This window comes from Vipera ursinii (assembly GCF_947247035.1).
Source record: "Vipera ursinii genome assembly, chromosome: 10".
Classification (NCBI taxonomy): domain Eukaryota; kingdom Metazoa; phylum Chordata; class Lepidosauria; order Squamata; family Viperidae; genus Vipera; species Vipera ursinii.
In genome coordinates this window covers 23,036,967-23,049,695 of record NC_139520.1, presented here as the reverse complement: position 1 = coordinate 23,049,695, position 12,729 = coordinate 23,036,967, and the positions used below count along the sequence as shown (strand labels likewise).

At 49.1% G+C, this 12,729-nt stretch overlaps 1 protein-coding gene across 1 annotated transcript in view; it reads right to left on the bottom strand.

Annotated features, from left to right (window-relative positions):
• ZFHX3 (zinc finger homeobox 3) overlaps window positions 1-12,729 on the bottom strand; it is an 86,898-nt gene that overhangs the window by 25,219 nt on the left and 48,950 nt on the right. The window contains 1 exon segment of the mRNA XM_083370208.1: window positions 7,765-7,996. Coding sequence (XP_083226334.1) covers window positions 7,765-7,996 — 232 coding nt within the window.

The window sequence follows — 12,729 nt, the reverse complement described above, 5'->3', positions numbered from 1 at the left end:
AAAGGTAGCAGCAGAGAGATGGAGCCTCTTCTCTTCTCCACAGCTGTGCAGATGGGCGAGGGGCTGACACCCCGATCCTTGGTTGCAACAAATGCCAATGTTCTGCAAAGTGGAGGGCAATTCACTACCAAAAGACCAACCAAATCTTCTGCACTTTGGCACTCCTGCAATTTGACAGCCACCATTACATTCAGGGAAGGGCTGTTTCCCTATCAGAGGCACCCAAAATGTTCCCGAGTTCAAAAAAGAAGCTTTGCTTGCATCTCCTAATAGTCCCACCCCTTTAACTGGCCCTGCCAGACACTGCAGTGAACTTCGCACCCGCTTCCATTTCCCATCACTTGGCTCAACTTTCTTCTCCTTCTGCCCCTTTCTTTAAAAAACAAACCAACCTCACTTTAGAAGTTTGGAATTAAGGCCCAGCATCACAGGTATGTTGAGAGCACTGATCTGAACAGGGCATTTGGGCACAGAATCTCAGTTTTCTTGACATTCTGTGTTAGTTCCAATGCAAACCATTAAAGGGCGCCTACGCAATGCATTCCTTTGCATTCCTTTGACGCATTCTCTCTCTCTCTCTCTCTCTCTCTCTCTCTCTCTCTCTCTAATGGACTCCTTTTCACAGTGCAATGTTTTCTCTTACTAACAGGAACCCATGAATTATATATTCTCAAAATATACACTATCTGAAATATTGCACAAAATTGCATAATTTAGTATTAATTGAATTAATGCAACCACTTAGCGTACTTTGGCAGGAGCATGTCTCTGATATGGGGGGAGTTTGCCCCCACAGCTACATCTGGAGTACCAGGGGTAGCAGGAATAATAAGCAAGTACAGGAGTCAAGAAACTGCTTCATGACGACTGAATGACAAATCTCAAAACAAGAGAATAAAGTCCATAAAAAACAGCAAAGAAGAATTTGCTGGGACTTTACTATGGCAGAGTTCTGTTTGCTTTCAAAACTTGAACTCTGCCAGAAATAAGCACCCCAGCTTGCTCAGTGCAATGTAGTGGGAGGAAGGCCTTGCAGTCAACATCCAAGCATCCCCCCCCACCCCCGTTTTCACTGTAGTATTGTAGAGCAGTGGTCCCCAGCCTTTCTGGTGTTGCGGACCAGCGGTGGGCAGGGAAAGGGGATGGTTCTGCCCAAGCAACAGGCAAGCAGCACGGTACCAGGCTACGACCCCAAGGGATTGGGGACCCTTGCTGTAGAGCATATGAGAAAAGGACAGACTTGGGCCCTTGTCAATCCTTGGACAGAGACATTTCTGGCAGCTATGGGGAGGCTGAGCTCGTTTTGGTAGGAGCGAACGTCTACCCTCAAGACCATGGAAGGGGTGGTTGGCCAGATCAGTGGCCAGTCTTGCAAATCCCTCTGCCGACACATGCGGTGACAGGGCCCCCCTCAAGCCCCTTCAGGAAGGAGAAACCCATTGCTCCTCCTGTACTATTTGTTGCAAAGGCAGAGCTGCCTGTCAGTTTGGGGAAGAGAAAGAACCCCCTGCTCTGCCCTGCTCCTTAGGAGGGGCCACAGCCTCCTTGAGCCAAGCTGGACAACCACAAGGAACGCACTCGGGTTGCACTGGGAATATTCTCTGCTGCCGCCACTCCCCACCCCTCCCACCCTGCAAGAGGTGAGGTGGGTCCCCGCTCACCTGGCCTTTTGGAAACATCTAAAGACCTGGCTCTGCCCACTTGCATGGGGCTCACGAGTGCATGCAGGCACCTTCCCATCCCCCGCCTCCCATCTTTTTAACCTTGAAGTTTATCTACCTTGTCTTCTAATATTTAGATATAGTTTTTATGTTTTATATTTTACTTGTACACTGTCCAGAGTCATTTTGTGTGAGAAATGGGCTGTTTTCTAAATTTGAGATATAAATAAATATTATCCAATATGTTTGCGATGACCTCAAATGAGCCTGTTTGAGCTGTACAGTAGGCTTCTCCAACCCGCCACGCACAGGCTGCATGTGGCCCTGGACAGCTTGTCATGCGGCTCCACAAAATCACAAAAAATATTAAAAAATAAAGGAAGTTCATTGCTTATACACATTTACTATATTATATATTCTATATGAGGCCCAAGACAGTTCCTCTTCACTCAATGTAGCCCATGCGACCAAAAGATGGGGCCGCCATGCTCCAGAGCCTCCTCGCTCAGATAAGCCAGGCCAGCCTGGTGAGAGGCAGCCAAGAGGGCCCCACAGCCCAGGCCTCCCTGTCCCCACAAGGCCAACAAATCTCCGGGACGGCCCGTCCTTCCCTTTTGGGAAGCCCAGCTGCCACAGGGAACGGTGGGAGCCCCAGCGATGCTCCACCTGCAGCCATTTCTAAGCTGAGCACATTGGAGCGGGTTTGCGTGGCTTGGTTTGCCTGTGAGGACCAGAAGGGTCGAGGCGAGAGGCACTTCATCGCAAGGGTAACTCAAGCGACACTGATGCGAATCAATGTTCCTTTTGTGAATGCATTACCTGGCAGAAACTGGCTTTTTGTATCCCCCTTAAATGAAGCCAGTAACACAAAAAAAGAGGGGGTGGTGGATGTCCTTGAAACAAAAGGATGAGGTGAAAATAAAGAGAGACTCGCCCGCACTTTATTCTCTTTCATAGAAGCAAATGCATTTGGTGCTTTTTATACATTAATCAATCAATATCACTGACTGTACATCAGCAGTGCAGCCAAGTTATGAATGACCTTTCTGGCAAAGAGGACATTTTTAATGCTCACAAAATTGCTCAGAGATTTGCAACTTTCTGAAGTTATGCCTGCATGACTGCACCTTAAAAGTGAGACTCTTAGCAGAACCTGCTGGGTTGCGTAAGCTACAAAAGGGGTCACCATGAATGTGCAGGGGCATACAGCCCTGGGCAATCCCTCCTTCTTTTATTTTTGGGACTTATATGCCGCCCTATCTCCAATCCCTCCTTTTTCTTACTAAGCAAGGGGATTCCTGCCTCTAGGGAGGCCTGACCTTATGGTAGCAGTCCCCCCCCAACAGAAACCCACAGAAGGCTCGGCCTCAGAGGTAACCAGCTGGCTTCCTTCAGGCCAAACCAACCAGGCGGTCTGCCATTGACTGGGCTGCAGCCAGAACAAACTCCAAGAGGGTCACCTTGCCCATACGTAGGTTGATGTTTTCTTGAACTGTCCACAGCAATTCCATTTTCCCTTCCTGAAGAATCACCATCAGGATCTATACTTTTATGTAAACTGATAAAAATGATACAGCTAGATTTATAAAGGTGAACATAGAGATCTCTCTAATTTGAAAGAAGTGATTCCTAAAACACATCACTGACATTTTAAAGATGAAATTTATATGTAAGTTATAATTTTTCAGAAAAAAATATCAGATATTTTCCCTGAAAATATTTCAATATTCCAAACTGATTTGATCTAATGCAGACATGTCAAACACAAGGCCTGGGGGCCAGATCCGGCCCGCGAAGTGGTTTCATGTGGCCCGCGAAGCCATCCTGGAAACAGTGAGGGAACGGCCCCCACTGCCTTGGCCCTGGCCCAGAGACCCTCCTTCTGCCAGAGACCCTCAGATCTGTCCCACTCCTGCCCAGGCCCCCATAGGCACCCTTGATGCGAACGATGTAGAGCTGGCCACGCCCACCCAGTAAGCCATACGCACTCTAGCCATGCCCACCCAGTAGGCCACGCCTACCCAGTAGGCCACGCCCATCCTGGCCATACCCACCCGGCCCCGAGGGCAACCGCAATGCTGATGCGGCCCTCAGGGTGCCGTCGGCTAGACAATGTCGGCTGGCGACCCCCGGGGAAGGGCCTTCTCTGTGGGAGCGCCAGCCCTGTGGAACCAACTCCCCCCTTGAGCTCCGGATGGCCCCGGATCTCCGGTCCTTTCGCCGCGGCCTTAAAACTTTCCTTTTTCATCAGGCTGACCTGGACTGACGGCAGGGTTTTTTAAAATGTTTTTAAATTTTTAATTGTTTAGTTTAACTTATTTATTGGGGCTGTTTATTTAATTTCTTTTAACTTTTGTATTGTTGTTTTTGTTGTTGTTAGCCGCCCTGAGTCCTTCGGGAGATAGGGCGGCATATAAGTCCCAAAAATAAATAAATAAATAAATAAATAAATAAATAAATAAATAATGTCTGTTATTCCCAGAGCATTGTTTGGCAGAAAGGAGGGCGGAGAGCTGAATGGGTCTCCTTCCCCAATTAACTCCTCTGTCCCTTTCAGCCCAAGCCCAACAGGGAGAGCTGCTCATGAACTGTGTGGCTGTGGCCGGCAGAGGGACCCCCACCCACCGCCAGGTTTTCCAGCCCTGAAATTGGGCAGCGGGCTTTCCATCTGGGTGGCAGATACTGCTCTGGGGCAAGTCAACAGCTCCAGCTTCCTCTCTTGCTGCTTTATGAGCGGCAGGGGCTGATGAGGACAAGCCTGGGAAGGAGCAAGCTAGGGCCACTGCTGCCGCCTCCTCCTCCCTGCCCCACTAGCCCCTTCCTTGGGGCTGGGACCCTGTGGCTGCCCCATGGCAGACTTGCCTTGCTCCCTCTGCTCAGCCTGTTCCTCCTGCAGCGGAGGGGATGGCCTGGCCGCCCAGGGGAACCACCAGCAACACGTTTGCCCAGCTCAGTGCAGGGCCCAACTCTCAATCAACACAATCCAAGGGAAGCCTTAGAGAAGCAAGACTTCCGGGGGTCTGGACTTGGGGCTCTCAGCCAAACAGGGATGTCCCAGAGGAGGAAGAAACAGAGAGAAGGAGAGAAGAGGAAGTGCCTGGAATCCTGCTTCCCCCCCCTGCCTGTTTTCTCTCCCCCTGCCCAATTCTGTATCAGGCAGTCAAAAGACAGGGAAGGAACCCTGAGGCATTTCCTCCTGGCTACTGGTGGTAATTTGGCATGCACTAGTGTGTGTGTGTGTGTGTGTGTGTGTGTGTGTGCATGCAGGAACATCCAACCAACCAGTCAAAAAAATTGAGGAAGCTCACTTCCTTCACTTCCCCAGCCTTGTTTCAGGCTGCAGTGCAGGAAAGCCCCTCATGCCTTTCCTGGCTTTCCTGGGGGAACCTTCGTAGACAGCCAGGCTGAGGCCAAGGCTAAGGCCAAGGGGGGTCCGGGAAGGTAGCCCAGCCCTCCTGCTCCTGGCAGGCAAGGCCAGAACTGGCCTCAGGTGGAGAGTCCTGCACAGAAACCCGGACTGCTGGATCCTGGTGCCGAGTCCCAACAGGACCTGAATGCACTGCTCAGTCTTCCAATATCTCAGGGGCTGCCACAGAGAAGAGGGGTCAACTTCTCCTCCAAAGCCCCCGAAGGCAGGACAAGAAGCAACAGATGGAAACTAATCAAGGAGAGCAGCAACCTAGAACTAAAGAGAAACTTGCTGACAACTGATTAGAACAATTAATCAGTGGAACGGCTTCCCTCCAGAAGTTGTAGGCGTTCCATCATTAGAGGTTTTTAAGAAGAGATTGGACAACCATTTGTGTGAAATGGTATAGGGCAGGGGTGTCACTCAATTTCATTGAGGGCCGCATCAGCATTGCGGTTGCCCTCGGGGCCGGGTGGGTATGGCCAGGATGGGCGTGGCCTACTGGGTGGGCATGGCCTACTGGGTGGGCATGGCTAGAGTGCGTATGGCTTACTGGGTGGGCGTGGCCAGCTCTACATCGTTGGCATCAAGGGTGCCTATGGGAGCCTGGGCAGGGGTGGGACAGATCTGGGGGTCTCTGGCAGGAGGAGGGTCTCTGGGCCAGGGCCAAGGCAGTGGGGGCCGTTCCCTCACTGTTTCCAGGATGGCTTCGCGGGCCACATGAAACCACTTCGCGGGCCGGATCCGGGCCCCGGGCCTTGTGTTCGACATGTCTGGTATAGGGCTTCTTGCTTGAGCAGGGGGTTGGACTAGAAGACCTCCAAGAACCCTCCCAACTCTGTTATTTTGTAAATACTGCTTAGCAAGTTCAAAATGGAAAGAAAACACTTCATAATATGGAACAGTGTCAAATAGCTACATATATACATACCCACCATCTTTTGGGATAAGCCACGTTTATAGGATCACAGAAAAGAAGCAGAAAATAGCAGGCGTCCTAACATATGCTCCAAAATGTTTGTTTTTTCACCAACACGACATTATCTACATTCAAAAGTAACATCACCAAAAATATTCTTTATACTAATATATGAAACAGAAAAGGGGAAATTATCACCTTTGCCTGCCCGCTGCCTGGACCGTTTGCTAAGCATTCCATTTGTTCTCATGCATATTTTATTCCCATCATATACCATTCTTACCACATTCAGCAATCACCGTTCAAATCCATATTCATGCAAAACATTCCATAATTCAAGCCAATTTATTGGTCAAATGTTTTCTCTGCACCAAGCTGCTTCAAGGCTAAAACACAGAATTATGGAGGGAAGGAATCCCGAAGGAGGGGAAAAGGGCAACAGGCGGAGCAGGTCTCCACAGCCGCAGGAGCCCCAGAGGAGCTGCTCGGCTCAGCCTCCTTCTCTCTCCCCCGCCTGGGCTGAGCAGGAGCAGCTCCCTGGAACAGCCAGGGGCAAAGAGGGCAGCTGAGCCTGAAAGGAACAGCCATTCTGGGCCACCGAGCATCCCTTCCTCTTGGAGGTAGAAAGGCCTGAGGGGTGACCCCCACCCCACCCCATAAGAAGGCTGAGCAAAGTTGCTTTGAGTACCTACGTGGGGGGAGGAGGGGTCCTGTACACGAGGACCGGAAAGCAAGGAGAGTGAAGAACTGGGCTGGAATGAGAAACAAAGCAGGGAACTGCCAAACATCTCTTGGGCAAACCCAACCACATGCTTGGAAACAGGTCGACTGAGTAAACCGTAACTAAACTAGCCATGATTATGTCCACTGCAGAGGCCTGGATCCTTTGTGGCAAGAGAAAGATCCGAGAAAGAAAGGAGTGTAGCCCAAGGGTTCAAAGCGGTACAAAAAGCCTATTTAAAGGATTAACCTCTGTGTGGGGGGGGGGGGGGAGAACTCCCATTTAGACAACAAGCCAACCAAGAGGGCCTCGTACTATTCTGGACAAAATACTGTCCAGACTCTCCTTGAAATCCTCCACTGACGGGGGGCAGCCTGTCCTACTCAGACAGGGAGCACAGGAGAGACCGTATGAGGGCAGTCTTAAAGTAAGCACCCCACCAAGATCCCTTCATTTCTCCTTGATTTTATGGCAAGACACTAAATATTTCCCAAAGTATTCCCAAATTCCCACTCGCCATTTCTTTCTGTCTCCTTGCTGACCAAACCCCTTGATGCATCTCATTTGAGAGAAATCTGATTCCTCTTGGGGAAGGGATCAGAAGCCTTTGGGCTCCATGCAGCTTTCCTAGTAGCTGCCGAGGAGGCCACGAGGCAAGGGGCCCTCTCTCACACACTCCGGCTTCTGCAGAAGGGCCAGAGCCATCCTTATTATCATTGCCAACAATGCCTGCAAAAGGCGTTATCAACACCAACCAAGCTGGAGCCCTGGCCAAGCGACTGTGTTTAGCACCTTCGACCGGACTGCAGCTGAGACCTTTGGAAATCACCTGCTTCTAGAATCAGGCTCCCTGCACCAGACAGGCTCAGACCCCAGAATCGGTGGAAACATCCCATTGCTCTGGACAGATCAGAAATCTCATCAGAATCAGCCACGTGCAATGTTAAAGGGAGATACACCAGCTCCTTGCCTAAGTGAAACATGCACATCATTGGAATCCCACCACATGCAATGGGAACATGACTACAATCTGCTGGTCAAGAAGGCCACTCACCAGTGTCAATAGCTGGGCACTGCTGGATGGTGAAGATTTGGCCCAGGTCCTCCTCCTCCTCAGGAAGGGTCTTCTGCAAGCACTTCAACTTTCGCAAACTTTCGGTTCGCTGGTGCTTAATGGAACGTACGTGCTGAATAAGATTGAGCTTGGCCTTGGTGGAGTAGTTGCAGAGGATGCAGTGGTAGAAACAGCCATCCCCCTCCAGTCCGCTCTCGTGGTTCTGAAGGTGCTGCAGAGAGAAGCACAAAACAAACCCATCCCCAGGTGAGAAGCAGAGGAACCACTGAGCTCCCTCTAGAATCTGGATCTCAACTTCAAACAGGGCCAAAGCCCAAGGGGGCTGTTCCCCGTGCCCCTTTTCCCCTCTTAGCACTGCAAGGGCATCTTGGGAAGAACAGTCCCATCTTTGAGACAAGCAAGATGTAAGGCTTCTGCTCCCAAACTCATCCTGAAGTCACATTCACGCTCACACTTACCTAGGCGTAGGAGTCATTTGAGGGTTCTCAGCAGGATAATGCTGTTCTATCTAATAGCTACCTTATTGAGAAAAAGGAGTCTCTGGACCAGAATTACTTTGTTCATCTAATAAAGCAACCGGTTCCTAAGGAAGAACCTGGTTGGTTTCCAGTCCACCCACTGTGAAAGTAGCCCTTTCGTCTCTGGATCAAACGCTCGAGTTGTGGAAGGAAACAGGGCAGCAAAGTCCCATCTGATCTGAATGACGTTTCTGCAAACCACCCTGTCCCCCTCAAGACCGCTTGTTCAAGAGATTGTGGCACAGAGATTCTGGCACAGGGCAACCTCTCTGCAGGCACCTGATCTTCTCAGAAATGGCGATTACCCTCAATCCCCCAACAACACCCCAGGAGGGGCAAAGAAGCTACCAACTCTCTTCAGGGTCATCCCTACCACGGGGCAGAGGAAAGTGGGAGCGGTTATCATGAAAGAGGCCACATTTTTACTGCCCAGAAGAGGGATTTGCTGCCACAGATCAGTCTTTGGCACCTTTGCTCTTCCCCTCATCCGAGGGTCTCGTGCCAGTTTATGTAACTCAGGTGAGAGCAGAAAAGGAGAGGTCTGGGCACCCTGCAAGCAGGCAGAGGAGGCAGAAGAGCTGATTCTCAAACAAGTGGCCACCTTAAAAGGAAAGGCAGAGGCCAGAAGCCAGGCAGGCAGGCTGGCACACTTGCTACAGGTGGCGGTGATCGATTTCACAGAAGTTTAGATTTCTTCCACACACAACCGGTGCAGTAGCAAGGCAGAGGCACCCCTTCTCCCTCGCTCCCAGTGAAACTGGAGGGTGGTAGCATGCCAAGACACTCATGGATGAGGCCCACCCCCCAAATAACAGACCCCTCCCAGATCAGCACCTGCCACTTTTTTCCTGTGGTTTGCTCCAAGTCTTGCAGTCATCAGAGCTGGATTTGAATCCTTTTCCCATTCCCCACCAATAACTGGCTGGTGGGATTTTGCTCCACCTTCCAAGCCTCATTAAAAGCCTGCATTGCTCAGCCTCAAGATGGAAAGCTCAGCAATGATTTTACTGAATGTTAAATCAAGCAGCAAGCACAGCCAGCAAACTCTGTGGCACTTTAACTTTAAATAATGCAATAATTATTGAATTTCCTTTTTATAACTGAAGTGCTGGAATGTAAACAATGGGGCTGTAATTGCAGGAAGGGGGATCAATAGAGGCAATCGTTTTCAGCCATGTTAATTGTAAATACAATTGCTCCAAGATGTCAGCCTTGTTCCTCTCGCTCCAGAATCACCCTAACGGATGACAGAGTCCAACTTTCCCATTATAGCTGTTCGTTCCTTTAAGAGGTTCTCAATCAGGTCTGATCAATCTGTCAAGATAATGCATGGAGTAAGTAAGACTCTTCCAAACACAAATGCCCAATCAATAGCCCCAACCAGCTTAATGAGGAGGGGCTACAGCCCCCAGGGAGGCAAGAGCCAGCTTCAGCAGGCCAGCTAAGCAGATCAACCCTTAACGAGGCTGTCCTGTAGGCAAATGCCGAGGGCAGTAAAGACCCTCTCCAGGGACAGCTGGAAGGCCCCACCGAGGCAGGCTGGAGGGCCCTGGCCAAGCTCTGCATCAGTCATCCCAAGGGACAGGAGACCCAATAAAAAAAACTAAGAAGGAAACAAAAAGACCAGAACACATCCTTTCCAACAGCCAATATCCAGATAAATGGGAATGAACATCAGATAAACAATCACACAGGGAACAATTCCCTAATCACGGAACCACCAAGGAGAAAACCACATCTCCACTGAAAGTGCAATGGCCAGTTACTGTATGTAAACATACCCCATACTCACTTACACTGATGCTGTTACCTAGTTGGGTAGTAAAATGTCTGCAAGCAAACAACCAAGCTCAGAGAACACTAAGGATTCTAGAGTTGAACCCTAACCTACTTATATTCTTTTCTTTTGGAGATGGACAATTCCCCTTCAAGCAGACTTATCTCCATATAGCAATTACTTTGTCAGGTTTACCAGCTGGTTGCATGCAGCTTAATACTTTGCCTGAAATAAGAATTATCAATTATAATTACAATTACATGAACACTCCTGACTTAAATTCCTACAGCAACAGCCTGTCCCAGGATATAGTAGTTCTGTAATCAAACAACCTTGAGAATATTTGGTGAATGGAAGTGTGACATTGCATAAAGATTTCTCAAGCATATGATATTTAAAAACACCCATTTGGCTGAACATCAATGAGGATGAACTGACCTGAAAGGAATAAGACTCCCACCCTTACCTATTCTTTTTCTTACCAAAGAAAAAGACCTAGCACCCAGCATTTCTGAGAAAAAGGGTGCTGGGCAGAATGAAAACCTAAACCCTGCTGAGATATGTGGACCAAAAATTCAACCCCCGGCTGACCCTAGTCCTCAATTGAACCCTCTGTCCCTTTCATCACCCCCCCTTCTAAACAGCAGCTTTCTCTTCCTTGAAATGACTTCATCTGTGGCAGCCACAATCTGAACACCAGTTATCAATTGGCACTGACCAGATTCTTGGCTTGCAACATGGTGCCTCTGGGATCAAGGAAAGGTGCTTCTCTGTATCAACTGTAGGAGAACATGGCATGATCTGCTGGAAGCGTTATCTGCTTGGTCCTTGTGGAAACAGGAGGCAACGGACTTTTATTCCATTTCAGCACCTGTCCGAGGAGGACCAGATCTAGCAATGCAACGCCAAGTGAGAAAGAGTGTTCCTGGGCTGCCATTGTGTACCAGGAGCTGTGTGTCCTTCTGCCTGATGCGTGAGGTCGCTGAAAAAAGAGGGGAGGAATGGAGGGCTTGCAGCTACAGCTTTCCACTGGAGTCTGTCCACTGTCATCACTGGGACCTACTAATGACCACAAAGCCTCCAACGTAATTGGGTGGGCATCACACTGCACTTCAGGCTTGACGTCTACATGGATGCTATGGAGCTGCTTTTGTTTCAGTATGACATCAGCAGGACAGGTGTATTGTGGGGTAAAAGGAAATGGAAGAAAAAATGCCCAGAATCTATCATAGAATCAGGCAAGGGACTCGCTGCTCTTTAGGAAACTCAGATGCAACACCGAACTCATCCTAAACCAAGACAATAATCCAGTTTGGTAGGACGTTGATTAGGGAAGCCGGGTGGAGGAGGGGGAAGAATTATGCACCGTGCAAAACTAGTTTTGTAAAGTACTTGATATTATCTAAAATAGGCTTTGAACTGCCACGTCAGCAATGGACAATCCTAAATGGGACTCGCACCTCACGTGGCATCGGCCAGAACTCCCTGCATAAAAGGGACACAGTCTCTTCCCTTTGGCGTGACTGCAGGTCCCACATCAAACTAGATCACATCATGACTGGCTGAAAGCTGAGGGCATCAACTGGTCCAATATCTTTTTAAAATATAAACGATGCTGCACTTCAATAGTTAGATGGCCTAGGCATTGGTACTTGAAGATAGATCTTTTAAACGTTTATATTTTATTGTGCTTTACTAATCTAGTTGAAATGTTAATATATATTGCTAGTCCATGTGTGATGTGTCATACGTTAAATAAATACATCTAAAAAGCTTACAATGAATGCCTGTCTCCACATACAATGGCAACAATTAACGAAAAATAGGAGGGTTTTTTCTGCTTACTCTGCTCACTTTGTTTAAGACAGACATGTCAAACACAAGGCCCGGGGGCCGGATCCGGCCCGCGAAGTGGTTTCATGTGGCCCGCGAAGCCATCCTGGAAACAGTGAGGAAACGGCCCCCACTACCTTGGCCCTGGCCCAGAGACCCTCCTTCTGCCAGAGACCCTCAGATCTGTCCCACTCCTGCCCAGGGCCCCATAGGCACCCTTGATGCGAACGATGTAGAGCTGGCCACGCCCACCCAGTAGGCCATACGCACTCTGGCCACGCCCACCCAGTAGGCCACGCCCACCCTGGCCATACCCACCCGGCCCCCTGAGGGCAACTGCAATGCTGATGCGGCCCTCAATGAAATTGAGTTTGACACCCCTGGTTTAAGACCTCAAATAATGGAGTTGTCTGTCCATTTGGCTTCCTATTTCAAGTGAATATGAGGAAACCCAGAGTCCTTCTCCAGATAAACTTTCTTCGAAGGTTGCGTGGCATCAGGAGGGAGGGAGGGAGGACCTCATTAGCCACTTACCTCTATTTGCATGTCTTGATCCATTCTTTAAAAAAGGATCCGGCATCCTGTCTTGGTTATGTTCAAAGGGCCAGTTCACCAACTCTATGATACTCTTCCAATTCTCAAGTTTGTCTGTTCTTTGCCTAATAAATGATCCTCTGCTTTTTCAGGAAAAACAGAATCAAACTTTTCTAAAATTATGTGAATGTTTCTTCAGAAATATTCATCTTTGTTAGGTCTCATATTTTTTAATATTTACTAACAGTTCACCCACATCAGCTATTAATCTAACAGCCTTAA